General features: G+C 42.4%; 3 protein-coding genes across 4 annotated transcripts in view; 2 read left to right on the top strand and 1 right to left on the bottom strand.

Moving 5' to 3' along the window:
* Positions 1 to 10,727, top strand: part of BRAF (B-Raf proto-oncogene, serine/threonine kinase) — a 63,090-nt gene extending 52,363 nt beyond the window's left edge. For both annotated transcript variants that reach the window (XM_044441154.1, XM_044441152.1), the window contains one exon: positions 201 to 10,727. In XM_044441154.1, coding sequence (XP_044297089.1) covers positions 201 to 223 — 23 coding nt within the window. In that variant the 3' untranslated portion in view covers positions 224 to 10,727. The remainder of the gene's footprint in view (positions 1 to 200) is intronic.
* Positions 10,728 to 11,931: 1,204 nt separating this feature from the next.
* NDUFB2 (NADH:ubiquinone oxidoreductase subunit B2) lies at positions 11,932 to 15,993 on the bottom strand. Its single transcript, XM_044441159.1, has 4 exons — positions 15,840 to 15,993; positions 14,586 to 14,730; positions 13,321 to 13,416; positions 11,932 to 12,012 (listed from the first exon to the last, which is right to left on the bottom strand). The coding sequence occupies exons 1-3, from the start codon at positions 15,935 to 15,937 to the stop codon at positions 13,342 to 13,344; spliced, it is 318 nt and encodes a 105-aa protein (XP_044297094.1). The 5' UTR covers positions 15,938 to 15,993; the 3' UTR covers positions 11,932 to 12,012; positions 13,321 to 13,341.
* A 977-nt stretch (positions 15,994 to 16,970) lies between these two features.
* The window catches only part of LOC123028857, a 13,457-nt gene continuing 2,656 nt past the window's right edge, over positions 16,971 to 27,771 (top strand). Inside the window, exons 1-8 of the mRNA XM_044441151.1 lie at positions 16,971 to 17,012; positions 18,190 to 18,401; positions 20,942 to 21,307; positions 21,691 to 21,782; positions 21,934 to 22,111; positions 23,347 to 23,578; positions 23,897 to 24,459; positions 25,811 to 25,916. Coding sequence (XP_044297086.1) covers positions 18,198 to 18,401; positions 20,942 to 21,307; positions 21,691 to 21,782; positions 21,934 to 22,111; positions 23,347 to 23,578; positions 23,897 to 24,459; positions 25,811 to 25,916 — 1,741 coding nt within the window. The 5' untranslated portion in view covers positions 16,971 to 17,012; positions 18,190 to 18,197. The remainder of the gene's footprint in view (positions 17,013 to 18,189; positions 18,402 to 20,941; positions 21,308 to 21,690; positions 21,783 to 21,933; positions 22,112 to 23,346; positions 23,579 to 23,896; positions 24,460 to 25,810; positions 25,917 to 27,771) is intronic.

Raw genomic sequence — 27,771 nt, 5'->3', positions numbered from 1 at the left:
AGAGATTTTGTGTTCTTAACTTTGTGTTCTATCTCCATCAAAAAGATCCTTCCGTACATTTATAATTATTAACCACTGCATTTTTCCCTAACATCTTCTGCATCCTGTATATAGCATCAAATTTATACTGGATAACATTTCTGTCTGTCTTTTGAATAAAACCCAACTTTTAAAACTTGGCTCTTGTCCTCCCTCTGCAGGCGAATTTGCAGCGTTCAAGTAGCCACAGCAACATTGGCAGCAAAACCACTCTCTTATTTTTAGTCTTGTGTTCCTACAGTTTCTTTTTATAACGTCCAGACTCTGTTCTGCCCCTTCAAACAAAGTAATTTAGAGATCCGTATGCTTAAAAGAGCAGAGCAGATTGGAGCTCCCAATCCAACTTTTGGTGGGAGGGAAAAATCTCTTAGGAACCAGAATCTCTCTGCTGCCTGTGTGCTCACCTCCACCCTTAACGCCATGTGCATTCGGAGACCCCCCCAGTGGCTGCCTGTACCGTTGGCATCATTCCCAGGAGAGAGGAGGGCCCACGCTTTGACTTTCTGGTGCTCTGGCATGATGAGATTGGAACTCCTGCTGCATCATAGGCTTGGGATGGTCTGCTGGTCGGCTTTCTCCCTCTAACAACGAATCATCAGAGGCTGAACATCTGATGAGACAGAGCTAATCAAAACAATCATCTTCTGGTCTGATTTTATTTTGTGTGTGTGTGCGTGTTTCCTGGTGTGATTACTGATCAGTGGGGTAAATGCAGTATCTCCTTTTCAAGCATATGTGAGCACCATCTCTTTTAAGTTTAAAAACAAAACCAAACATAGCCAAATTTGTCTGATAGGTGGAAGAGGAATTTTTGGAAAGGGGACACAATTCAATTGAGACACCCGTAAGCCTCTGAACTATGCAAAGTGGAAGTAGCAGAGGAGATGATTTTTGCCTTCCCACTGCTCTCACTCTGTACTTCTGCTGGACAGCTGAAGCCAGGGGCTTTGGAGCAGGAGGGAAGGGGCTGCATAGAACACAGAACACATTGCAGCCTGACTTCTTGCAGTCTCTTCTCCCCCCACCCCAAGAATGCCTCTTAAAGTCCTCTTGGAAGTTGAGTTCTTGACCTCAGAGTGGTAGCAAGTACAGCTATTTCTGCACTGGCTGCAAGGGGAAGGGAGGGGGTGGAGTACAGATTCCCAGCTTGAAAATTGGAGCTCTATCTGTGAAGATCTTGGAATCCTAAATATTTTATGGCTGCTTAGACTCTGTATAGGGGCTGCAGGGGTTTGCCCTTAATTTGAAGGAAAAGGGGATGCTGCACCTTCTCTTTCCAGAATTGCTTTTTATTTCTCTAGAGCCACCCTTTCCCCCATCTTTCCTTTTTTTGTACTCTTTTTCAAAAGGGTCGGGAGGCTCTTTTCATCAGTCCAGCAAATGACAAACATTTTTACAAAATTGTAACAAAGTTCTCAGTGTGCGGCTTCTTTTCATTTTTGTGTTTATCATTTGATTCTGTGTGTTTTGTGTGTGAACTTTTTGGGGATGCCCAGAAAGTCTAATGCAGACTATGAATAACAAGTGTACCTGTTTTAAAAGGTGCAAGATAATGTCAGGTACCTAATGTTTCATAAACATAAGTTCTCAGGTTGAATTGAATATGTTTTAAAAAGAAAACCCAGCCACAACCACCCCTAAGAATTAGACATTCCAAAAAATGTGCTTTGGTACTTTTTAAAAAAGAACTTTTAATCATGTTAACTCAGCAAACTCAGTTTGTGTGTGCGCGCGTGTGTGTGCGTGTGCGTGTATTAATATGCAGTAACTTGTCTTACGTGGCAATTTGCTGGTTTCTGTTTTTTGTTAAGAAATGGTACTTGCTGGATCAACACTGCATTCTTCTCTCACCATATTCCTGTCCTCAACCTTTTTCTCCTAACTGCTTTTCTTTCCCTAAATTTTGTATTTGTGGCTTAAAAATAGTGGTGATTGCATTAGGCTTTTTCTTTTTGCTTTGCTCATAATCATACTTTACAACAAGGTTCCCAGTTCTTATGTTTATGCAGTAAGAGTAATGCAAAACAAATATACGTTAGCTCTAGTGGAATCACAATGTTTTAAGCAGAATTCTCCACTGTGGTCATTAACATAGGAGGGTTTTGTTTTCATTTTGTAAAGAGGCAGGTTTGATGCAACTGGAAGGAAAATCATTGTTCCCAGAAGCCTTGAGGTTTAGTGCATTTCTGCCCAGCTCTGATAGGTATGAGGCTAGAAGAAGCTACTCCTTCACTAGCACTTTCTATTAGGTAAGATAAGGTCATCTAGTCAGAGAGAAGGGCTGTTATTCAGAGTTTACATAATGATATGCTGCAGCTCTTTTAACTGCAGTTAAGGGAAAGGGGTGGATCTTTTGGGAGGGGGGTGTTTTTGTTTTATGAAAAGGAAACAATTTGTCATGGACCATGTTTTCTAAACTCAGTGTATGCTTCATTGTACATTCAATAGGAACCATTAAATGTAGGTGAAGCACTTATCATAGAATGAGGGTACTTAGAAATTGGAGCAAGTTACGTAATTGAAACACTGTATATTCAAGTATGAGCAGGGTACCACTAGTGGTGAAGATATTGGACATAATTCATAAACAGGTGGGGGATGTTCTCAGTATAAGTGCTGTTGAAGTGAATAAGTTGCTCAAGCTTATGGATGTGTTTGGATAGCTTCTCTTCACTTCAGTGACTGACTGCTTTGGAGAAATGTCCAGTGAATTTTCATGCAATAATGAGAGGAAAGCAATTTGTGTTGGCACATGAAATATGTGCTAGATGTGTTATGTATCTAAACCAGAGAAGCACAACTTTTCCTTGCTGTTCTTGGTGGTGGTCCCCACATTTGGCTAAAGCAGTGCTACTTAAACTTTCTGATCATGGACCCTCCTAAACTTACACTGTTGTCTTATCACCACCTCGAAATGCAGCAACAATAATCTGTTCCAGAAATAAGCATTTTGAAATCTTTACATTTGCTAATGTACATGCAGTATGCTATGGCATGTGGAGACTTGTGGATTGCCCTACTAAGTCCAGCACTGGAATTACAAGTTAAAGAGAGCAGGAGGTCACATACATCCTCATACCATCATGGAGGGGGATCATAAAAACAAAGCTTTTGAGATCCATTCTTACCAAACCACTTCAGAATGATGGAGCAGTGAGGATGCAGTCACCCTCATAAATCCAACATGGATCAGTGTGGCTCTTCTGCCAGGGAGCATTCCATCCACCTGCACACTGGTGGAGATGGAAGGTACCACCCACCTCAACTTTCATCCCTTCCTTTTGTTAAGTGCCCTGCTGCTCCGCAGATCACAAAGTTCTGGGGTATGTTATACGTTACTGACACAAAAAAACCCAAGTGCGCACACAGTAAATGTCTGCATAGGAGTTGAATTCCTATACTTTTGGCTGTAGAATTTTCTTTCCTTACAAGAATATAAGTTGGTTTCCAAGGTTTTGCGTGCAGGTAAGTGTTATGGCAGAGTGGCTGCTTTGGAGGTACTGGGGTTTACAAGAGGAAAGGATGAGATTGCCACCTAAAGAGTGGCAGGTGCAGGGTCATAGTACATAACTTCGTTGCCACTGAGGTATCAGCTGGCTACCTAAATCAGGGCTGGAACACTCGCAGACATCTGCTCATTTGGGCTTCTAAAGACTTGATGCTGTGGCTTGGGAGTGGAAATACTTCAGCCCTGGTCTAGGCAAAACCTTAACATCCTCCACCACTGGCACCCTCTTACCGTAAATCTTGTAACCTCCTCTTATCCATCCTGCCCACACTGACACTTGAGCATGTGATATTCACTGCAGCACAACCAGCCACTCCTGTATCCCTGAGTTCTCCCTCCATGTTGCCCCTCTGAATGGCCCCAATTGCTGCGGATCACTCTCCACAGCTGGTCCCTTCATTCTGCTCCTGCTGTTTGGAAGCTTTGTTACCTTGGCATGCCTTTAGTATCAGATCTTCCATTCTTCCTTAACCACTCCTTGTTCCTGAGCAGCAGGTGGATGTGCCCTAAAACATGGAAGGGGAGAAAATCGTTGGTGTTCTGCAAACAGTCTACCTGTCTTGGGTGTACCAGTGTTAAGGCCAACACTGCTGTTATAGGATTTACTCAGCAAATTCCCCTGTGCCCTATTACCTGAGCTAAGTATCTGTCTAAATAATTTGGAATACTAGATAAATATCTGTGTTTTCTTTATAGTATACTTCTGTTAAGACTAACAAGAATGAGGAATTTGTATCCTGATTTAATTGTATTAGGCAGGCTTCATTATTCATTAGTCTGCAGTAAGATTTTTGGGTTTTTTAAAAATAAAAATCTGTAGGTAAAGCAGTAGGAAAAGTTTATTCACACAAAGCACTTTATCATGAGTGACATATGCTTTGGTTTCTTCTCTTCCATCTAAATATAGTGCAAATAATTTGGCTGCTGGTTCAATAGGATAATTTGTTAATCCATCTTGCTTTCTGCTTCTTTTTTTTCATCCTGCTTTCATTTCCTGAGTCCCGAAGATATTTTCCTAGCTCAACACAAAATGAATTTGAATGTGGGGGGCAAAAGACTCTGCATTGGAGAGGGGTGAACCCTTCACAAATCGTGCAACTTCAGTGAAGCTTGTAAATAACATAATAGGAAAGATTTACTCCAGTCATACAATTTTGCTTGACTTCTCATGCAACATTCTGGCTTTTTCTGATGAACAATGTCAAGTCTCCCTGAACATTGTATCCAGTGACATAAGTTCACTTTTACTGAGTACCTGGTTATGTGCTCAATGTTTGTTCTTAATTCAAGAGACTCTTTTTTCAAAAAAAAAAAAAAACTTTTTTCAGGTCACTTTAATCCTAGACTTTTTCCTGCTTGAAATTGTCCTTAAGGCTGCACTCTTTATACCTCTTACCTGGGAGATAAGAAAATAATGATACATACTTCTGAGTAGACATGTAAACAATTAAATCTTAAATTTAGAGAATCCACTTTGGGTTCCCATGTGAGGACAAGAGTAAGTACAAGTTTTTAAAAATGTGGTTTCTCTTTTATGCATTTAAAAAAATTGTTGGAAGGGTTGTTGTAAGATGCTGTTGAGCTTCAGGTGCAATCACATGCATGTTTAGATAGAAAAAGTGCTACAATTCCCAGTATTCCATAGTCAGCATGATTGACAAATGTTGAGGGTTGTGGTACTTCTTTTTCTATCTGAACATACACAGGATTCTAACACCCTTAGAAAATCAAGGGGGAAATGTCTGTTTGTAGAACTCTTGTCTTTATGCAAGTATTCCTGTGGCTAGGTAAAACACAAATGGATGGTTACTTGTTGCCAGAAACTATTTTTTCCTAAAATGCTACATCAGAGGTGGGCACATTATCCCATGATCCAAGCGCACTGCTTCCCCCACCAGACATCTGCCCTGTTGAGAAATTCGTCAGTAGCTGTGCTGGCAGTACCGTATGCACAGATCAGCTTTAGCACCATCTTTTTGCTAGCATGATGCACTCAGTGTTGCCACCAGCCTTGTATTAGTTTTGGGAAATAATTATGCAAAGCCATTTCTGAGTGAAAGAATTTTCCAGTGCCTAGGCATGAAAACTAGTCTACTGTTTGCCCTACCCACGCCTGCTATAAGTATCTGGTACGGTTTGAGGAAGCCTTTTCTCTCTGCATTGTTCTGCTGGGACTTCCACTGTGAGACATTGTTTTTATTGTTCATTGCTTTTTGGGAGGAATGGGGCTGTTTCAGTCTCCCTCCCTCTCTTTCTTTCTTGTAGCAGAGGGCTTAGTGGAACTTCAGGTATGGAGTATATTTTATTGTATAACTTTTGGACCATGAATGCAGCATACGTAGCACAAACAGTTCATAATACTGTCGTACTTTCCGTCCATCGACAAAGAGAAGTAGAGGTGGAATTCACCCAAAGGGGATGAACAATTGACCCTTATGAGAATACATTCTGGATTCAGTCTGAATCCACTTCAGCTATATTAGCTTTGATGTGAACATGGTAGATGTGATTATTCTGTGGCTTCCGTCTTTACTTCACTAAGCATATCACCTTGGTTGGATAGAGGTGTATTAGGTTAGGCATAACTCGCTGCTTGCAAGTGGAGTGGAAAGGCACCAGAGCTTTCCAGTTAAGCTACACCGAGCCAGCCTAACTGTAGCCTTTTCTGGAATTCTCTGTGATGTCATTATTCCATCTGTCCACTTGCAGTGGCAAACCTTGCCCATGCTATTGTATGTTACAGTAATGCGATTGTACACAAAATGTTTGCTAGCTTTAAAAAAAAACTGTACAGTGAGCAAGTGGTTTGAACCCCTTCCCCAAGGACTGTAAGGCTAATGGGACAGGCTAGTTTAGACTTTGGAAATGTGGGATTAACCAGACCTGTTGAGTTCATATTCTTTCTATAAATTATCCTCTTGGTCTGTCCATTTGCTTGATCTGCAAAATAATCTGGAGTAAAGGCAGTTAGGAAAATATTTTGCCTGCCTTTGTGTTTATTTTTGCATCATGGTATGAGCTTGTCTGTACTTGCATGCAAAAGAGGTGAGATGCTGAGCATATGAAGTTAGGGAGAGTGTGTTGTGTATGTAAAACATTTCCTTTACAATTTGCCAAATAACTTGTGCCTTTTAAAAAGAAAATCTTAAACATATCTTGCTACTCATGTAACTGAAGCAGCACTTTGCTTTGATTCCAGTGCACACTACATCTTCAAACTTGGATGAAAGCACGGGCGACTATCCACAGAATAGGTTCTCAAAGACCAACCTCAGTGGAATGAATTGCAGTGACTCTTTAGCACCAACTGTCATTGATCTCACTGGGACTTTTTCTGGAAGTGTTCCAAATAAATCATGCCCACAAATCTTTTCTGCCCAAACCAGCCATTGTAAGAATAAGAACATAAGAGCAATGTCTACCTTGTCCAGCATTCTGTTCACCATGGGAGGATCAGAGGCAGGACAAGAGCACAGTAGCACCCTCCTGCCCCATTGTCCAGCAACAAGCATACGTGAGCGTAGGGAAGTAGCATATGGATATCAGGACCAAATGCCATTGGTAGTCTTACCCTCTGTTAATTTGTCCACGACCCTTTTAAAGCCTTCCAAATTGGTGCCTGTCACTGCAGCTTGTGCTAACAACTTCTGTTGTTTAACTATGTGCTGTGTGTGACTTCCTTTTATCTGTCCTGAATTTCCCACCAATCAGCTTCATGGACTGACCCCTTTGGATTCCAGTACACCATGCATATTTTTGTTAGCTTACCTTTTTTCTAAGCTAAACAAGATGTTATAGTCTTTCCTCATAAGGAGCTGCTCCATCCCTTGATCATTTGAGCTGTCCTTCTCTACATTTTTCTCAGCTCTTCAATATCCTTTTTAGATGAATTGACCAGAACTGCACACAATATTCTAAACATGGTTGCATCATCAGGTTTGTATAACGGGTATGACACTCACTGTTATTTTTGATTCCCAATTATGCCTAACATAGAGTCTGCCTTTTGCATGACAACTTCACACTGAGTTTACATTTTCATCAAGTTGTCCACTGCAATCCCAGTCTTTTGTGAGTCAGTGCTATGTGAAATTCTATCACCTTGTATGTGAAGTTGGGATTTTGATGCTCATTCCCCAAGTTTGTGAGATCTGTGTGCAGTGTTAGCCACTGTGTGAAAAGAATGTTGGACTAAGATGGACCTTTGGTGTGATCCAACAGAACTGCTCTTATGTTGTGTACAAAGCTATCCAGATGGCACCATAGTATCAGCAATCTTTGCATGAGGTTGGCAATTCATCATGTGGTTTATACGCCCAGCACAAACCTAGCTGTCTGAGTTTGTGATGGATGTGTAGACCATCATGTAGTTGTGTGTATGTCCAAATACATGTGATTAAGTTGGGAAAGTAATTTTTAAAATACTTGAGTGAAAAATAGAGCCTATTGCATTTGTAAAAGTATAAGCAAAACTGAGACATCTTGCTTCCTTTTGAGGGCTATTTTATCAGAAGAATGAGAGCTTGAAGATACCCTTTGAGGAAGGCTTTATTGTAGATAGAATATGTTGTTAACACCTTCCCCAGCCTGGTGCTTACACTGGCTGGGACTAATGTTGCTTACAGGCCTATACCTCTAGAGGACACCAGGTTTGGGAAGGCTGCTTTCCTTTAAGTAGCGTGTGATCACTTGGACTAGGGGAGATTGGTTCTATCTGTAAACACAAGCAGGCATTACAGACGGGCCTACTGAGAATCTTCTCTTGAATTAAGGTGAAGTATCCAATTTACTTCAGGCTTCTTTGTGAAATAAGCAACCTGCCTGTAAACCCCAGTCAGTTGTAGTTAATGCATTTTGAGTGACATTTGGGTTAAAAGCTTATGGATAGTTTAGAAGCAGTAGTTGTACTAACATGCTGTCTCTTACATGCATGTTTGTTCAGAAGTAAGTCCTACTGTGTTCACTGGGCTTGCTCCCAGGTAAGTGTGCTGCGGTCTGTAGTTTGTGCTTTTCTATTCCTGTTTTGGCAGCTAGAAAAGGGCTCTGAAACTACGTGTTCATTTTGTAGTTGTCAAAGCAGCAACATCTATTCCATCCAGCCTCTGATTATGTACTATTCCTATAGTTACAATTCTTACTAAACTTGGACTGTAATCTGCTACATTTAATTCTACTTCCCCTTTCCAAGCTAGGGCAATGCAAAGCAGGTGAATGTGCATCATTTTAGATTGTTGATTGGTTCTTGACTGTATTGCTTTAGTTGGACTCGGCCTACATGTGACTTCTGCTTGTTTTGTAGTGTTTTGGGATTCCACTAGAATGTCAGGACCAGGGGCGGGAGGCGTTGACGCATTCGTCCAGGCATGCGTGGAAGTCAGAATAAGTGGACCAAGGGGAGCAAGGTGGGAACTGTTGTGTGGGTTTCAAAGGTGGACCTGAGTTTAAATTAACTTTTGACTTAATGATTAAAATAAAAAGTAAGTGCAATAAATGTACTTTGAAATTCAAAGCTGTGAATGGTTAAGAAAAATACACCTCAGTCTTTCCAGATTCTCCTTTTCCCCTGCTCCGCCCTGTTAATAAAGCTTGGCAATGACCAGCCTTTGTATGCAACTTTTTTTGTTTTAGGGGCAAGTACACATTCTGTTTGTGACAACCAAACGCATTATAAGCTCACCATAGCCCATTTTTGTTTTGTAATGTCCTTGTTAGAACCTTCTTATAGCAGCTGTGCCCACTTCATGCTCCCAGACTAACTCCCATGCTATGAGACTAATGTTAGCCATTGGTCATTTTACCTACATCTCTCATGAAGACCTGCTTTTGCAGGAATAAAGTGGAGTCAATGCTGCTCTCAGCTGCATTTGAATAGAGGATATGAAATTATTTTGTGATAACATGGAGTGCCAATTGAAAACTGAGCATTACATGCCCAACCACTGGACTGCAATAGCCCTTCTAGCCCGAGTAGAAAGTTTATGTAACCAGCAACTCTTCCAGCTACTAGGGACCAGTGATGGGCAAGTGATATGCTTTTAGCAGCTGGACACAGCAGACCTGGTTTTCTATATCTGAAGTACACAAAGCCTGCCTCTTTCTTCCATGACCCAATTTCTTTAGAAAAGCTATGACCTATTGAGTGTTTAAATACATGGCCTGTCCTTTTCTCCTTTCAGCCATGCTACTCCTCTTCATTTTGTTAGGAAATGCGCTTAGATGGCCATTCTCTCTCCATTGCTTCACACTGGGGAGTATCATTCCAATGCTTTGTTTCACTGTAGCACAAGAGTATACAGTTGCTAACAATGGTCCTAATATTTGCTGTAGCAACTGAGACTCTAGTTGCATCTTGGAACTATTCCTGGTATATAGATAAGAATGTTGGAGAACCAAGTTGAGGTACCACTGATGCAAACTCTTCTCTCTCTCCCTCTGCTGTTCATGCTTATTAAAGCTATGAATGGCCTTTGGGTAAAACTGGTCACCTAAGCACTGTACCCTATGGAAGAGATTGAAAAAAAATCAACCAACAATAAAGTTACCAGGATCACTCCAGAAAGTTGCTTTTTTAAAAAAAAATGTTTATAGTGTTTCTTAATTAGTGCAGCAAAATATATATCCCAACTCTACATTCCTTGAAGCTGTATTTACCACAAGATGTTTAACTTTCCACAAGCCTGCAATTTTAAAAGTCTATTCTTTCTTCAGAAGAAAATTGATATCCATAGCTACTTTACAAAAAGTCAATGGAAAAACTAAATGTTTAAAGGCCTGTATTTATTTCTAATTCACAGGAAAATGTTTGTTTTTGGCTTTCCATTTCATAGATCACTGCAGTTTTCTCTCCCTGCCTCCATTTCCTTCCCGCTGTCCAACACTTTACCATAAATGTTTATACAGATTGTTTTCACTTGTTTTCTTTCCCTGTTAAGTCCTTTAGCCTGAACCTTTCATTGTATTTTGGAGCTTTTTCTTTCATGTAAATTTGTACAGTGGGAAATATTGTCCAGTTCGGTTTAGAGAGCATGGAGACATAAAATTAAAGTTTGATAGCTGAAAATTGAGATTGAAGAATTATTTGTGTAAAGTTATTTAAAGAACTCTGTATTATATAAAAGGTTAAAAACTTCTATGTATTTGATGTGAATACTGCTATAATAAAGATTGACTGCATGGAGAAGGGTCTGCGTGAGCACATTAATAAGAGGATTCACAACAAATTTACAGATGTTGAAGAAGGGAATAGAAGTAGAGTCAGAGGGTCCCTGTAAGCAAACTAGTCCATCTCCCTCTGTCATACAGGAGGTTCTGAGTTCAGATCTCCCCAGCAGCTCACGCACGCCCCTCAATAATTGGATCCATTGTTGAACTGTTCCTACTGTAAAGCTTCCTCTTAATTTCAACAACCCTTCCCCCACCTTCCTCTAGCTTAAGCCCCTTAAATCTACTCTGTTTTCTGGTTGAGCCCAAAACAAGCCTTTACCTTTTTCATATCTAGCAGCCTTCCAGGTATTTGAAATGCTACCATGTCCCTCAGTTTTCTCCAAGTTAAACACATCCAAGTTCTTCCAACTTTTCCTCATAGGATCTGTTTACCATTGACCCCCTCTGAATCCATTCCAGTTTGTCCATACCATCTTCCCCCAGTGTGGTACCTTGATGGTTTAGACAGCCAGTGGCCATGGAGATGGGATTTACCATCCAAAACATCTGCAAAGAAGTATGCCAAGAATGGTATTCTCCTAAAAGGAAGAAAGATGCCCTAAATAAGGTTCATCTGTAACCTAACTACATATTAAAACTATTACATATCCCTTCTTTAGCAAATAGCTTTGTTTTCAATGCTGGGGTCTCAAATAGGAAATAGTAGTGTGGATTTAATGGCACTCAACTGCATTAAAGGGATGAGGCCAACAATTGGGCAGGCCTCATCCGAAGCTACACATTCCCCACCTTCTAAACCAGTCTGTATTGCTAAAGTATTTGCTTCCTCTCCACAGATGTCTTGCTTGCAGTTCAGTTCAACATGCAGTTCAGTATGCAACTAAGCTGCATATAAACAAATACCTCCACTATACAGTCCTTTCCCACAACAGTCCCTCAAACTAAATTGTTAAGCTCCTGAACACTTAGCAAGGATACTTTTTGACATTTTGTGTGCTTGAAAGAGCCTTTGCTTCCACACTAGAAGTTAAAGCAGAACTGTTATTTCTTATCTTCAGCACCCCAAAACGCTCCTGATGCCAAGGCTTCATAAGAGGCAGCGGATACATAACTGAAGAACTAGAACGGAATTTATGTTTGCAGATGCAAAATATCAACCTGTTATAACATTCCTTATAGAGGATTCTTTGTAGAAACATTGAGAATTTTCACAGACTCAATTTTGATCTGGCTTTTGTTAGCTTTATTTGCAATTTGAATTTCAAGTTGAAGCATTTATTTCTGTTGATTTCTTCTCAAATCTGCAAGTAATAAAGACAGGTGGTTAGTTTGGTGATTTTGCATCCAAGTGTAATAAATACAGAAACTACAGCCAGCAAGCAAAGCAGGATATGAAAAAGCCAAGCAAATCCTGCTATAGCACAATTCCATTCTCAAGGGCTGATTCCAGCACATTGCAAGGTGCAGACAAATCTGCTCTGAGGTTTTTTGAAACATCACATTTATTTTATTATTTCTAATCCACCCTATATTAGCCACATGGCTCCCTGGGCAGGTTACAACAATAAAACAGTATAAAAGTCAAATTACCATAAAATGGTAAAACAGTAAAAATGCACCCAGCTTAACAACTAGTGATTTCATAAAAGGTGTTCCACATTGTTAAAGTACCATTCAAAACAGCAAAATAAAAAGGTCTTCACCTGGCACCAAAAAAAGTATAAAGAAGGTGCCAGGAGAACCCCTCTGGGGAGCTCATTCCAGAGTCAGGGAGCCACTCCCAAAAAGCCTTTTCTTGTTGCCCGCCCCCCCCCCATTTCCTGAGGAGGGGGCTCCCTCAGAAGGGCTCAGATGCAGATCTAAGCTGCTGGGTAGATTCAGTAAGTGTTCTTTTAGATATCCTGGCCCAAATTTAAGGCTTTAAATACTCAAGTTAGCACCTTGAATTGGGCCCAGACCTCAACTGAGGCCCAGTGAAGATGGTAGAGGACTGGCTTTATATGATCGCATCTGCCAGTCCTTATTAGCAGTCAAGCTGCCCTGTTCTGGACCAACTGAAATTACTGAACCATCTTCAAGGGAAGCACCAAGTAAAGTGCATTCCCATAATCCAGGCAAGAGGTTACTACTGTGTGGATAACTGTTGCCAGGTCTTGTCTGTCCAGATACGGCTGCAGCTGATATATCAGTATCAGCTGATAGAAGGCACTCCTGGTCACTGAGTCTGCCTGGAATTCCGGGGATAATTCTGGATTCAGGTGCATGCCCAGGCTGTGAACCCTGTCCTTAGGGAGAGCCAGTGTGGTGTAGTGGTTAAGAGCATGGGAATGGGACTCAGACGACCTGGGTTCTAGTCCCCGCTCAGCCATGGAGCCAACTGGGTGACTTTGGGCCAGTCACAGACTCTCAGCCCAACCTAATCATAGAGAGGGATAAATGGGTACAAATCCAGTTATTCATATCACAAACATATTTACTCCTGAAAATGAGGATTAAAGGGAAAAGTAGTTAAGTCAAATGCACTTAAGTTGTATCTAACAAGAACGCCTCAATTTCTTAGCATTAGAGCCCCATACAGGAATGTTTTTACACTGTCCTTTAAAACCTACTTTGGAACAAACTATTCACATCTACTCTGCATCATCAGGAGGGATTCCTAGCTCTTCGTCAGTCCACTTGGAAGGATCTGGATAAGGAAAGTGACCCTGTTGAGACAGAGAAAATTAAAATTAGAACATCAACTTTTCAGTGCCTTAATATTTTTCTCCTTTAAATTTAGATGTTCATTCCTTATCAGCTACATGTATCCCATTAAAACTAACATTCAAATAAAGTACCAAGTTAAGTTTAAACCAGACTGTGTGCAGTGATCCCCACCCTGCAATCAAGTACTTCAACTACTTTTGACTATTGCAAAATTCCTGATTTTATATATAAAATCAAAAATCTATGACATTGGTTAACAATGTAAAAACAATATATCTTTCATGTCTTAAGGCCAGAAGTCAGCTAGGAAGAGGGCAGATAAAGCAGCCTTCCCTAACCCTGCTTCTTCAGACTTTAGAAAATGTCTGAACTCTGTTCATGCCCAACCAGTAGCTATGCTGGTTGAGGCTAATGTGAGTTTTATCCCACAATAACTCAAGGAGACTAGATTGGGATCAGAAACTTTTTGAAATTGTTTGGCAGTAGATTTTGGACAAACAAAATAATTTTTCATATAACACACTTTTAAGAAATTTGCTGCTACAAGATGTAATGGTTACTGGGTTTGATAGCTTTAAAGGTGGATTATGCAAATTCATACAGATGTTGTTTATTAGCAGCTATTTACCATGATGGATCACCTGTGCTTGGAGGAATGACTACTATATTTTCATGACTTGCTTGTGGGCTTTCTACAAATGTCCCATCCTATCTCTTAAAAGTTTGACCAAAAAAAGTTTACTTCCTTAGGAAGTCTGAAATCCCAAAAGACCACAAGTACATCTATGCTCTGCTGAAATATTCAAAGGCTGGTAACACGGTCAAAACACATTGACTTGCAGCAAGTAAATGTGAAGCCGCGAGGAGTACCAGGGCGAGTTGAATAGCATTTTCTTTTGAGGTAAACTGAAATAGTTTTTAAAATGGCTGACAATGTTGAATTCTGTTTATCAGTTTCAGAGCTTAAGAGACACTGTCAAAATAAACTTTAAGCTCCCTCTATCAAGCCCACCACCAGATAACAGGACAGAACTATTTATTATGCTTATTTGTCATCAGAAGAGTGATGCAGGTTCTTCTCAATTAACACTGGAACATGGCAACATACATTCAATACTTCTCAGGTGCTATTGTTCTATTTGCTCTTTTGACCCATTGGAGCTCTCACCAGCACAGTATCAGGCTCATGCCAGAAGTTCCACAGGATCCAGAACCACATAAAACTACTGAGCAGTTCAGCCTTGATCTTTTGGGACTGTGTCACCTCTGGGAACTGGCGGTAGCGAGGCTCAATATGTACACCTCCACTTGCACTGCAAGGAAAAAAAACCCCAAGACAGAAGCAAACAAGTCTAATGAACAGGACTGATCACATGCTGCAGAAAGGCAGGATAACTGCTTGGATGCAGAATGCCAATGACTGGTAATCTGAACATTCCTTTAAAAACATAGTTTTGTTCTTTGTTTACATGTGGCACAGTTGCAAAGATAAGCTTGATGTGAAAGACTCATGAAAAACTCCTACCAGAGCTAGCAATAGTGTGCCAAACAGACAAGTAAGCCAAGCTAGTATAGGTAGCTTTCTCTGAGCAGGTTTCCTTAGAAATAAAAACAAGTGATTTCATCCAACACAACCTCTCTGCATGTCTCTTAGAAACCATCTGTAAGCTGTATACAGCATCAAACCGAATATGGAGGCCTGCACTGAATAGGGTGTTGGACCTAATGACTTTATTCACCCCTTCCAATTCTACTGTTCTATTTTTATACTGCTTTAGAGCAACCCAAACACTTGAGTATTCTTTACCACCACTCCAGTATTATTCCTATATTGCAAATGTGAGGATTGAGGGAGAAGGGATGGAGGAATTCTCTTTTGTGCCTATATGCTCTGGGAAATAGCCACATACTTTTCACACAACCAGAATGCATTTACCCATTTGAACTCTACTACTAAATGTCTGTTTAGCATGCAGCCCTTTAGCAGGAGAAGCCCTTTTTATAGCACGGTGAAAGCAACAGTATTTCTTCTCTCCAAGGTTAATGTTTACACCTACACACACAGTATATTACAGCATTCTCCCAATCTGGCCTTGAAACACCAATAATCCTAGATCAACAGCCATTTTGGCTGGGGATAATGGGAGTTGTAACCCAACCCCTCGGAAGGGTGGCAGTTTGCGGTGTGTGAAAGGCTAGTACTGTATAGTCGAAGGGAGAAGAAAGGGAACAAGAGAGGTTTTGCGCTGGACCCGAACTGGGAAGATCTAGGTTCAAACTCTTCTCATCCATAAAAATCCAAAGTTCTTAGGAAAGTTCTTGGACTACAGTGTGTGTCCTACCTTGCAAGTTTGGTGTATCTGCTCTTTTCAGAATCAACTCTTCAGTTTGCACAGCTTCCTCCCTCCTACCCCCCACTTACCGCCGGAGTCCTGAGGTTGCGCCAGTGCCGCCTCTGGCACGAAGGAGCCGGGCGGCAAAGCACAACCTGCTGGTCACTAGCTGCAGGGACCCCGCCATCCTGGCAGCCGCCAGCGGAGTCCTTCAATTCCCACAATGTCACTTTCTGCTATTGGGCAGCAGGTCACTCTAAACATCCTGCGCTCTGATTGGCTCTTACAGACCGGAATCTCTTTGGCGCGTTCCAATGCGAGTTATGGGGTGAGGTAAAAGGAGGCCCAAGGAAATCATCCCCACTGGTGAAGATGAAAGTTCATTTCCTGTCTATTTCCTATGAACATTGAAGAAGAACACCAGCTGTCTCTCCAGCGCGCCCACCATTACCAGACATCAATTATTACCTCCCCCTTGGGTTCGGGAATAAAACGGGCCATCTTGGGAAATACCAAAACTGTAGCCATAGAGAGGTGTTGCGTGCTTAATTGCATTTATCTCACATGTAATGGTGAATTGGGCTTCTACTCCAGATGAATAGAAAGCTATTAGGAATTCAGAAGAGGTTCATATTATTTTAAGACTTCATAAATACAAAGAAGACTTCCAGCTGCTGCCGCACTCCCATGCAGGAGTAAAGGATGGTTCCGTCTGGAGTGCCCGGTTGCCGGGCAACAGACAGGACTTCAGTATCTTACAACAGAAGAAAGGGGAGTTCAGTTGAGTTTGGGGGAGAGGGTGACACCAAGTGTGCTTGCCGCGGGGAGGAGAGATACAAGGTGAATCCATCTGTAATTTTGTGGCGTCCAAGAACTTAGATTAACTCCAGCCGGAAAACGTTCGGTCTAACTGGTTAGTGGGGCCCCTTATCCCCTGTGACTTTTTTCCTAAGCTTTCTAGGGGCTATCCGTAGTACTGAACTCTATTCCCAAAATACTTTCACCATGCATGTCTCCTATAAAGCTCAATATAAAATATGACCTCACTTCTGATGCACAAATCAATAGATAGAATTTTTCGTTGGTTAAATCATACGATCATTGACACAAAACCCCTCTTTTCTAGGAATCAGCGTGTGTGCAATCTTGAAAAGAAGCTGACCCTGACCAGGCACCATTCCAGAGAAAGCTAGTTGGCACTTGACAGGTAACAGCTCAAACAAAGGGGAATTCACACCGGTCCACTCCGTCCTCCTCTTTATGTAATAGCACCCCATTCTCCCCCCTCCTTTGGAGCATCTTTGCTATGCAAGTGGGAAAGATCAAGCTATTGCAACTTTTTACTCTTGTAACCTATTGGAAAGTGTTAACTGTTATCTGTAACCCTGTAATGATCAATATATAAAAAGGGCCAACTGAGGAGTGCTAAGGTGCACCATCTGGATCGCTTCGTTGGTAACCGGTTATTCCTGAGAATAAATCTGTTGAAAGAAAATCTTCCCCTGTTGTGTATTTTGGGCATGCGCACACCAGCACACAGACCACTTGGTTTACCCTTCTTTATTTGCTTGCCTTCAGGAAAGCACAGGATTAGGAAAAAAAGAAAATTGTATTGCTGGAGCAATCTAAGGGCAATCTAATATTCAGTTCTGGAGAGCAGCCTTTGGAAGCTCTCAAACAGGACATGAGGTAGATGGCAGTTCCTTTTGTCCATACTCCAAGGGGTGCTACCTCTGTAGATGGAAGTTCCATTAATCTAATTAATCTAAAATAGCTTCACTGATAGGCAGAGCAGTCCTTAGTGGGATTGAGGCCAGGGGGCAATGAAGGAAGAAGTAGCAGTTTGTCAGCATTTTCTTATCCTGTGTAGTTCATTGTGGGTGTTTTTTTTTTTTTCTGGTGTTGTGTTGTGTTTGTTCAAACAATGGGGAAATTATTTACACCAACTGCAAGCCAGCTTGAACAGGGTAAATTCTGGGGACTTCCAGGTGGACAAAATGGTTTTAGCTGAAATGCACCATTTCAGGATTACCCCCAGCAGCAGACTTATGCCTGTATAGACATTTCTGCAGACATGCTTTCCTTCCACTGACAAAGTGTTAACAAAGAGTATATTATGCATGGTGCAAAGTAGTCATTATTTTTGACAGATGAAAATCTAAATAGATTAAGAAAGATGGTTTTTTATCTTTTAGTGCCAATAATATTATATTAAAAATCTATGCAAAATACTGGAATTATCTCTAATTCCAATATGTTGTATTTAGTTGCAGTAGAATTGTTTGGGTGAGGACAGGGAAACCAATAACAATATGGGTGCAGAGAAATTTGACGAAATTCTAACAGCATTGTTGAGGGGGTGAAAGTACTAAGGCAAGTGAAACTTTGCCTAAAATGTTTCTGTGCTTTGACAGTTTGTCTTTATGTGTTCGTTTGTAGTAACAGACATGTCCAGGTTTTCTCCTCTTTATCTTGGTACCTTACCCTTACTGGCTGACATTAATGAGCAGAACATAGCCTTTGTCATCTGTGCCTCAGAAAATAAGCCCTCCAGTCTGCATATCCTGAAAGAACTTCTCATAAAGACTCTTTTTTCACTGGCCAGCAAATCATTGGACTCCATGTTCAACATTGTCAGCTGTACCAGCAAGGTAACAAAAAATCTTACTATCAAATGGTACAGAAGAACCATGCCACTCTAGGATAGCCATGCCCAGTGGGGAGTAGATGTGGGTGATGGAAGTTGTCATCTAACACATGTTCCTTTTCTGGATGTGGTCCTTGAGGGGGTGGTTACCAGCCAGCTCCAAAAGCTCTTGGATTGAAGACTTAGTATGTGGAACCACTGGATAGCCCCACTGTATTGGGGATTAGGCTGGGATTTGGCATGGAAGCAGCCTGATGACCAGCTTTGGGAGAGAGATGGGAAATGTGATCTTGTTGATTGTCCTTGATTCTCAGTGGCTTTCAGTACCATCAACCATAGTATTCTTCTGGGATGATGGTCTGAGTGGAAGGTAATGTATTGCATTGGTTTTGCTCCGACTTTGATGATCAGCTCCAGGAAGTATTGCTTGATCCCATGGATTGTCCAGTGGGTGTGGTCATCCAGAGTCTGAGTGTGCTGTCATTGGTACGTTGCTGATGCACTGTTCTATTTCTCATTTTCATCTTCAACAAGTGTGGCTGTAGATGTGTTGAAACAGTGCCTGACTATGATGATGGATGGCTAATACTGAGAGTCATTCCAGGCAAGACTGAGATGCTGTTAGTGGGTGGTTATTCTGTCCAGACACAGGGTGCTGAACCTGTTCTGGATGGAGTTGTGAAGGATCAGTTTTCTTAGCTTGGGGGTTCTTCTGTAGCCACCTTTGTCACTTGTGGCTCAGGTAGCCTCATGGCACAAATGCCTTCTATCAACTTTGATTGCCCAACTTTACCCCTGCCTGGGCAAGGAGGCTCTTGTAATTTCACGTTACATTACTGCAGTGTACTCTGGGTGGGGCTGCCGTGGAACACTGTTCAGAAGCTGTAGCTTGTGCAGTGTGGTAGCCAGACTGGTAACGGGGACAAGAAAGTCCACACGTCTAGGCTTGATTTTGGTCTGCTTCTCCTGGCTGCCTGTATGTTTCCATGCTCAAGTCAAGGTACTGGTTTTCACCCATAAAACTTTACACAGCTTGAGACCACAATACCTGATGGCATGAACTTATCCACATACCATGTGTATCATCTAAGGCAGGGGTCCTCAAACTTTTTGAGCGGGGGGCCAGTTGAAAGCTGCCAGTGCTGGGCGTGGGCCGGAAAGGTGGTGCCTGGTCGGGCGTGTGGGCCGGTGAGGGGGCGGCGGTGGGACCGGCGTGTTCGGGCGCGTGCACTGGGGCTGGGGCGGGGCCGGGGCACACGGCAAGGCACGGGCAGGTGTGCGCAGCGAGGGGAGGCAGCGTGGGGGCAGGCATGCGCTGTGAGGCAGGTGCACGAGGCAGCGGCTTGCTCGCGTGGAGATCGTTTTCTCCGAGCGAGCAAACCGCTGCCTCCCGCGTGCGGGGCGAGGTCGGCGGCGGCGGGCGCGCAGCGGGTCCAAATGGGCATGGCGGGCCGAATAAATGGGCATGGTGGGCCAGCCCCAGCCCGCAGACCGTAGTTGGAGGACCCGTGATCTAAGGCTTTTTTCCACTCAGAAGGCAGCAACAAGGGAGTGGGTCTTTGTGGAATGAGCTCCCAAACAAGACCAGCTGGCACCAAAAGTGCTACATTTGCAGCACCAAGTTAAGGCCTTCATCTTCTTCCAGGTATTCCATAGCGTATGATGAGGTTTTAGGCAGGTCCTCAATTTTTTGCATTATTGTTTATAATTGTGTCTCTGTGCTGTCTGTTTACATGTTTGTATGTAAATGGCTTGTTTGTTGTACCATCCCAGGGACCAGGTCCACCTCATTTCCAAATCCAAGTATATTCAGGGTGAAAGAAAACCCCTTGTGTCAAAGATGATATACATTTTTTTAATGCAGTGATGAGATTTGGATGCAGAATATAAACAAGTGAGAGAAATACAGCTACTTTCCTTATCTGTGGCTGTATTAGTTCATTGAATACGTCAAGGATTCATGGGTCTCGAAAGATGCCTGTGTGAGTGATACAGCAGTTCCTCTCCAAACATCAGTATACACATAGGCTCTTACCCCCATTCCTAGATGACACAGGAAAGTTGAAGCCACTTTGGTAAAGGAAACACTGTTGGTTCTTACCACAGAAGCAACTCTCATCTAAGGAATATGCTCAGGGAAAGTAACTTCAAGGCAATTTTCTCTGGTGTCTTTCTTAACAAACTGAAGGTTCCATATATATGGGCTTTTGGACACTGGGAAAGTTCACAACACTAGCTCTTGAACCTTAATAGCTTCCTCATACAATACATAATATACATTTATTTTTGAGGGTGTTAAACTTTATAAAACTACCAGGTATCTTTGGCCATTGGGCAGTATAGAAAAGTAATCACTGAAAATGAAAATCAAGAAGGTCCCCAAAATGAGGAAGGCTGCACTAGGGGCAGTTCTGCACAAACACGTTTGCAGATGATTAGCTCTCTGGATTAGAACAACCATCATCTGCAAGGTACATGCATATTTATTTACTTAGAATACTGATGTCCTGCTTAACCAGTTAACCATTTGTGTTTCTTCTCCAGGTGTTAAAATGGCAGACTGGACTGGTGAAATGTTCCCTTCCCAACATCACTAAAGCAGCAGCCTGGATCCGAGCCCTTCAGGTCAAGAATGCGGACGGGACCTTGAGTGCTGTGGCAGAAGCAATGGAGGATCCCACCTGCCAAGCAGTGTATCTGTTTACCAGTGGGCTGCCTGAACATGCTGTGGAGGAACTCTATAGACACCTTCAGGAGACACAACAAGCATTCCCAGTGCATGTTGTATACTTGCCAAGAAGTGGAGAGGAAAGTCAGAGCAGCTTTCAAAGAATATTGGAGAAAGCAGCTAATATGTCTGGAGGTTCCTTCCAAGCAATACGTCTCAACTCTGGAGAGTCTTCAGATGAGGTAGAAGCCCCATTAAAAATGGTGACACTGCATCTGTGGACTGGTTCACACATGTATGTACAGCAGTTGCTCTTTATTATTTGATGAGTGAACCTCAATCCCCCAGATTGATGAACTCAACTCCAGCAAAAAATGTGTGTTCGATGATGCATACTTCTGCTGTTAGGTTAAGAGTTATTCACACAGCCACATCATTAGATATGTTAACCACTGAATGATAAACAAGTGTGTGAATCAATCCAGTGAATCGAATTGCTGGGAATCTGATTCACTGGAAAATCTAAAATGTCATTCAAGTCCTAGCAATACAAAATATTGGAAGGGGTGACCCTTGAGATCAGTTGCTGTTCTGTAATTATGAATTTCTGAAATCTTTCCTTTAGGATAATCCTGGCTGCACTACCAGCATTCAGCATTCAGATTGTGTGAGCAAGCAGTGCTGTTCCCCTCTGCTGACAGGCCATCACTCAGTACAGTAAGTTTAAGGGCTGTGAATATTTTAGATACTTAGATCAATTTGCTAAATTTAGGAGGGAAATTGAAGAGCAAAGAGCACTCTTCAGACCTGGCTTATTATTACGTTCTTCCTGAATAATCCTGAGCATCCTAATCTACTGTGTCCACAGATTTCCCTTGAGTATATGGAATCCAGATTCCTTTAACACATTTCTGAGAAGCTCAGTAAAGAAGGATTTAGCAGACTCATCCCCAAAGATTCACAGTTTGCTAAGGGGGATCCGAGTCCTGGCTAGGAAAGAGACGGATGGGTATTACTACCTAGGTCATATTGTTCAAGAGGTGAAGGTAGGTTTACTTACTTAAATCACAGTTTCTCAAATGCTGGGCTCTGGCTTGTTTCTGCAAGGCTTATCATTTCCGTTCTCCTCTTCATTTCTAGGACCTGTATTCTTTCACTGGGTCAGAAGCATACCAGTACTGTTGTGTAGTCTCTTCAAAAGAAGGGCTTGCAGACTCCCTACACGGCATTCTTAAATTCTGTTCATATACACTCAGGCCAGGCTCCCACAACACAACAAACCACCCTGCATGGGTTCCATGGCTCACATTTTTTTACCATGATCTAAATGGCAGGAGATGAGTAGGTTAACCATGGTTTCCATCCTCCCTACTCATTTTCCTACTGTTGACCCATATCCCATCAGTCAGTTCACCTAAAATTCAACCTCAAGTGCATTGCTTCTGACTTATGTTGCCAGTTTCTTCCTCAGTACTCTGCACATACAGGCTAACTCTGCAGTGGCTCCCTCAGTTGCCACAGGGGACTCTGTGGAGGTTGTGTACCAGGCCCATGGAAACCATGATCCTCATGTTCCGTCAACACAACAAGCCATGGTAGCACAGAGAAACCATAGAACAAACCATGGTTTCTTATTGTGGTTTCTAAAGACCAAACTTAGCATGTTGAAATACTACAACTGGGTTTGGAAAACACAATTGACCACCCATGGTAAAAAGCTACCATGACTTGTCGTGCTGTCTGATCCCAGCTACGTTCTATATATGTCTGCCTGTATAGTAACCATTAATGTGAAAGACTGTGTGAGCATTGAGCCTGGACCACTGGTTGCTTAGGGCTAAACAGCACAGTGGTTAACCCATGTCTTGTTGACATACAGCTTTGATTTGGAGTATGAAATCTATGAAAAAGCTGCTTGTGGGTTGCTGAGTAAAAGAGGAAGAGACAAGTGCATTGTAGACCCAGTCTAGGCATGAGGCCATGGTCAGACAATCAGTGGGAAAAGGTGCCACAGGCGTCTTTCTCCCACCCCGCACATGAATCAGTAGTGTGCAACAGCATTTGCCAGATACCTCATGGCACATGGCTTCCCATGTTTCCCAGACCCAGCTAGCTGCGCAGAGGAAGTGCTTCAAAACCATCCCAGAACCCATGGCTTGTGGTGTCTAGTGATGACATCCCATTTGTGGAGACTGGTACTTCAAAAAGCAGAGGATGGATTGATGCTTATTAGGTGACTTCCTCAAGTTTACCTGGCAGGATTTCTGACTTAATTTGGCAGGGCTCCAGGGACTGTGTTCTAATTGAGTTTGAAAAATCCCAGCGATCACGGAAAGGCAAGGCTCAGTTTCTAATGCAAGAAACCCCCCTCTATGATGTCATTCATTATGAGGATGCCAGGTGGCAGCCACTGACTCCAGGGGATGGGATCCTGGCCCCATGGGAGAAGAAAGGTGAACGATACGGCCCAGGAACTGTCCTCCAGGTTGCAGAGACCGAGGTGCTGCATTCAGGTACTGCTTGCTTTGTCCCCATTTCCAGTGCATGTTTCTGTTACACGCCGCTAATGCATAAGGACACTGTGCCTGCTCCAAATGATCATGTGTGCAGCTTAGCTATGGCCCATTTAGAACTGCCCCACTTGCCCCTGAGAATCTCTGAAAAGCCCTAATACATTGGAACGCAAGCAAAGAAATCCTGGCCAGCTGAGATAGGATTTCCCGGAGGATTTCCCAGATTTCCTTGTGCAGCTGCATCCAAGTCCTAGACAAGCAACTGAACAGATTGTGGCTGCTTCTAAAATGCAGCTCTTCATATATTTCTCTTTACAGCCTTTAAAAACAGCTGGGTGCTGGTTAATTTTTGGAATGGCCAGACTAAGAAGGTATCTGCAGATGTTGCTGTGAGGATCCCTCCTTCTTTAAGTGAACGCATCATCCTTGAGGTTCAGATGCCATTAGCAGCCAGGCAGATGCTAGTGGAGCAGAATCCAGATTATCCCTATGTTGTCCCTCCTGGCTACAGAGCATCCGGGCCTTGCAAAAAGAATCACTTGCACTGGCATGATGTTTCAGCAGTATGGAGTAGAGACACCAGCTACACCTGTACCCACCTCCCCTGCTGCTATTTTGGCTCCTCTTCGTGGGAGCCTACTAAGTCTCCACTGTGTACAATGCAGCCAGATGATGCCTTGATCCCAGGAACCAATCTGACAAAGGAAGAACTGAACAAGAAGATAGAAGAGCAGCTTTCAAAGGGCAGACTGCCCATTTCAGAAAATGATGAGAATGAGATGAGAGAGTGGCAAGAGAACAGCAAGCTAAAGCAAGGAAAAAACTTCACAGACCCACAGTCTGGTGCAGAGACAGACAGCAGAGTTACAGAACCCAACAAGGTACTGCATCACATCAACTAGTACAGTGTGAGCATTGCTAATGACAACTTCAGTGTATCCTAAACCTTATTCCAATTATATCTAGTAAAACATTTGTTTTTAGAGCACTATCACAAGATATTGCCAGGATTGGTTTGAAAGTCAGAGAATTTTGTCATAATATTCATTAACTATCAAATCACAAGAATATGATTCATTTGAATGGATGGATCGGTGGACTCCAGATCACTCTCCTCTGCCCGCCTCTCACAACCTCCACTCGGGTGTAATTTTCAAACCAAGCCTAGATGTGCAAAATTCCGTGCACACACTGTACATTTCCAAGAGGAACTGCAGGAATCAGCAACATCATCCAAGCCCACATGCATTGCATTGTATGTACAGTGATGCTATTTGAACATGATATTCCTGTATGGATAGCAGGGAGTCCCAGAATAGGGCAGATATGTTCAGAGGGTGAAGGAGTAAGGCACATGCTCATTCCTCAGCATATATAGGGAGGTCATCGTCTAATCCTGCCATTCATAGTAAAGAAGGGATATATTCTATAAATTTTCTTCTCCAATGTGAGTCCCTCCAAATATTTTGGACTACATGGCCAATATCAGAATTGTAGTTCAAAACATCTGGAGGGATCCAGGTTGGGGAAGGCTAGTCTGAACAATGACCCTATTTTTTTAAACATACTGTGCTGCCATCCATTTTATACACAGTTGTACAAATATACATTTATGGGCATAAAACATTCCCAAGGACCAGGCCATGATCCTACTATAATCATACATACATACGTATGGCTGGAACGATTGCCTCTTCTTTGCATGGTTATCCCACCTCTCTGCCCTCTGGTGACTAAGGGGAAGGCAAGTTGTGGCCCTCCAGCTGTTTTGGCTCACAACTTGCATCAGCCCTAGCCAGCATAGCCAATGGTTACCATGGGAGCGAGGCCAAAATATCTGCCAGGCCACAAGTTGCCCACCCATTCAGTATTGCAAGGTCATTTGGACAGAGACCTGTCCTCTCCTTTGCTGCTGCTGCTCCTTCTCATTACTATTTGCTTTCATATTGAGTTTTGCTTTTAGTTTGTATCATTGTAGCAAACACTGCTATAGAAACAGGCAGGCATAGAAAGGTGAGAGGAAAAAGCAGGGAAAGGATAGGCAAAGGAATTTTTGTATGGTTCTTTGTGAAACAGAACCTATATGGATGGGGAGATGATCATGAAAATGATGAAATAACATAAACTCATCTAAGCAGTAAGATTTGCTTTCTACTCAGCCCAGGATGAATCAGTGTTTTCAGTGTTGCTTGTCCTGAGTGCTGAGTCCTGAGTCTTTATTGATATTGGCAGGTCCAGCAGGGAGTGTTGGCTTCAGAAGATCCAAGGGAACGCAGAGGAACCATGGTTGATGCAGCTGTCAACAGACGCAAATACATAATTCCACAAAAACAGAGAGGTACATAGCAGTTCATCATTTCTGCCCATTCTAAACACATTGCAACCATAAAAACCATGCCAGAACACCTCGTTTTTCTAACCCTAACCCTATCCTGGCGCACACCCCTAACCCTAAAATAGGGAGAAAATTCAATTGAAAAGAGGGAGATTTTAAAAACGCAATCCTTGAGTGGCTTTTTCTGCACAGCTCATCATTTCTGCCCATTGTAAACACGTTGAAACCATCAAAAGCATGCCGGGACACCTCACTTTTCTAACCCTAACCCTACCCTGGTGCACACCCCTAACCCTAATATAGGGTAAAAGTTCCACTGAAAAGAGGGAGATTTTGAAAACACATTCCTTGAGTAGCTTTTTCTGCACAGCTCATTATTTCTGCCCATTCTAAGCACGTTGTAGCTATCAAAACCATGCCAGGACACCTCTTTTTTCTAAACCTAACCCTACCCTGGCGCACACCCCTAACCCTAATATAGGGTGAAAGTTCCATTCAAAAGAGAGATTTTTAAAACTCCATCCTTGAGTGGTTTTTCTGCACAGCTCATCATTTCTGCCCATTCTAAACACGTTGAAACCATGAAAGCATGCCGGGACACCTCACTATTCTAACCCTAACCCTACCCTGGTGAACACCCCTAACCCTAATAAACAGGTAAACTTCCATTGCCAATAATGCAATTTTGAAAATGCCTTCCTTGAGAAGCTTTTTCGGCACTGCTCTTCATTTCTGCCCATTTTAAACACATTCCAACTGTCAAAATCATGCCAGGACACCTCATTTTTCTAACCCTAACCCTACCCTGGCGCACACCCCTAACCCTAATATAGGGTGAAATTTCCACTGAAAAAGGGGCGATTTTGAAAACACCTTCCTGAGTAGCTTTTCCTTCACAGCTCATTATTTCTGCCCATTCTAAACACGATGCAACCATCAAAACCATGCCGGGACACTTCGTTTTTCTAACCCTAACGCTACCCTGGTGCACTCCCCTAACCCTAACATAGGGTGAAAGTTCCATTCAAAATAGGGAGATTTTGAAAACGCAATCCTTGAGTGGCTTTTCCTGGGTTAGGGCTTGGAAAACAAGGTGTTCTGGCAGGATTTTGATAGGTAGAATGTGTTTGGGATGGGCATAAATAATGAGAAGAGCCGAAAAATCTGCTCAAGAAAGGCTTTTTCAAAATTGCATTATTTTCAATGGAAGTTTACCCCTTTATTAGGGTTAGGGGTGTGCCCTAGAGTAGGGTTAGGGTTTTGAAAACGAGGAGTCCTGGCAGGATTTTGATGGTTGGAATGTTTTTGGAATTGGCAGAAATGATAAGAAGTGCCGAAAAAGCTGCTTCAAGAAGACATTTTCAAAATCGCATTATTTTCAATAGAAGTTTACCCCTTTATTAGGGTTAGGGTTGTGCACGAGGGTAGGGTTAGGGCTTGGAAAAAGAGTTTCTCTGGCATGATTTTAATGGTTGGAATGTGTTTGGAATGGGCATAAATGATGAGAAGAGCCGAAAAATCTGCTCAAGAAAGGCTTTTTCAAAATCGCATTATTTTCAATAGAAGTTTACCCCTTTAATAGGGTTAGGGGTGTGCACCAGGGTAGGGTTAGGGCTTGGAAAACGAGGTGTTGTGGCATGATTTTGATGGTTGGAATGTGTTTGGAATGGGCAGAAATGATGAGCAGGGCCGAAAAATCTGCTCAAGGAAGGCTTTTTCAAAATCGCATTGTTTTCAATGGAAGTTTACCCTAGTATTAGGGTTGGGGGTGTGCCCGAGGGTAGGGTTAGGGTTTGGAAAACGAGGTGTTGTGGCATGATTTGGATGGTTGGAATGTGTTTGGAATGGGCAGAAATGA

Source organism: Varanus komodoensis, unplaced genomic scaffold (assembly GCF_004798865.1).
Source record: "Varanus komodoensis strain SLA01 unplaced genomic scaffold, ASM479886v1 scaffold39, whole genome shotgun sequence".
NCBI lineage: Eukaryota > Metazoa > Chordata > Lepidosauria > Squamata > Varanidae > Varanus > Varanus komodoensis.
Note: the sequence above shows the minus strand (reverse complement) of the source record. Positions and strands in the feature narration are given on the sequence as shown.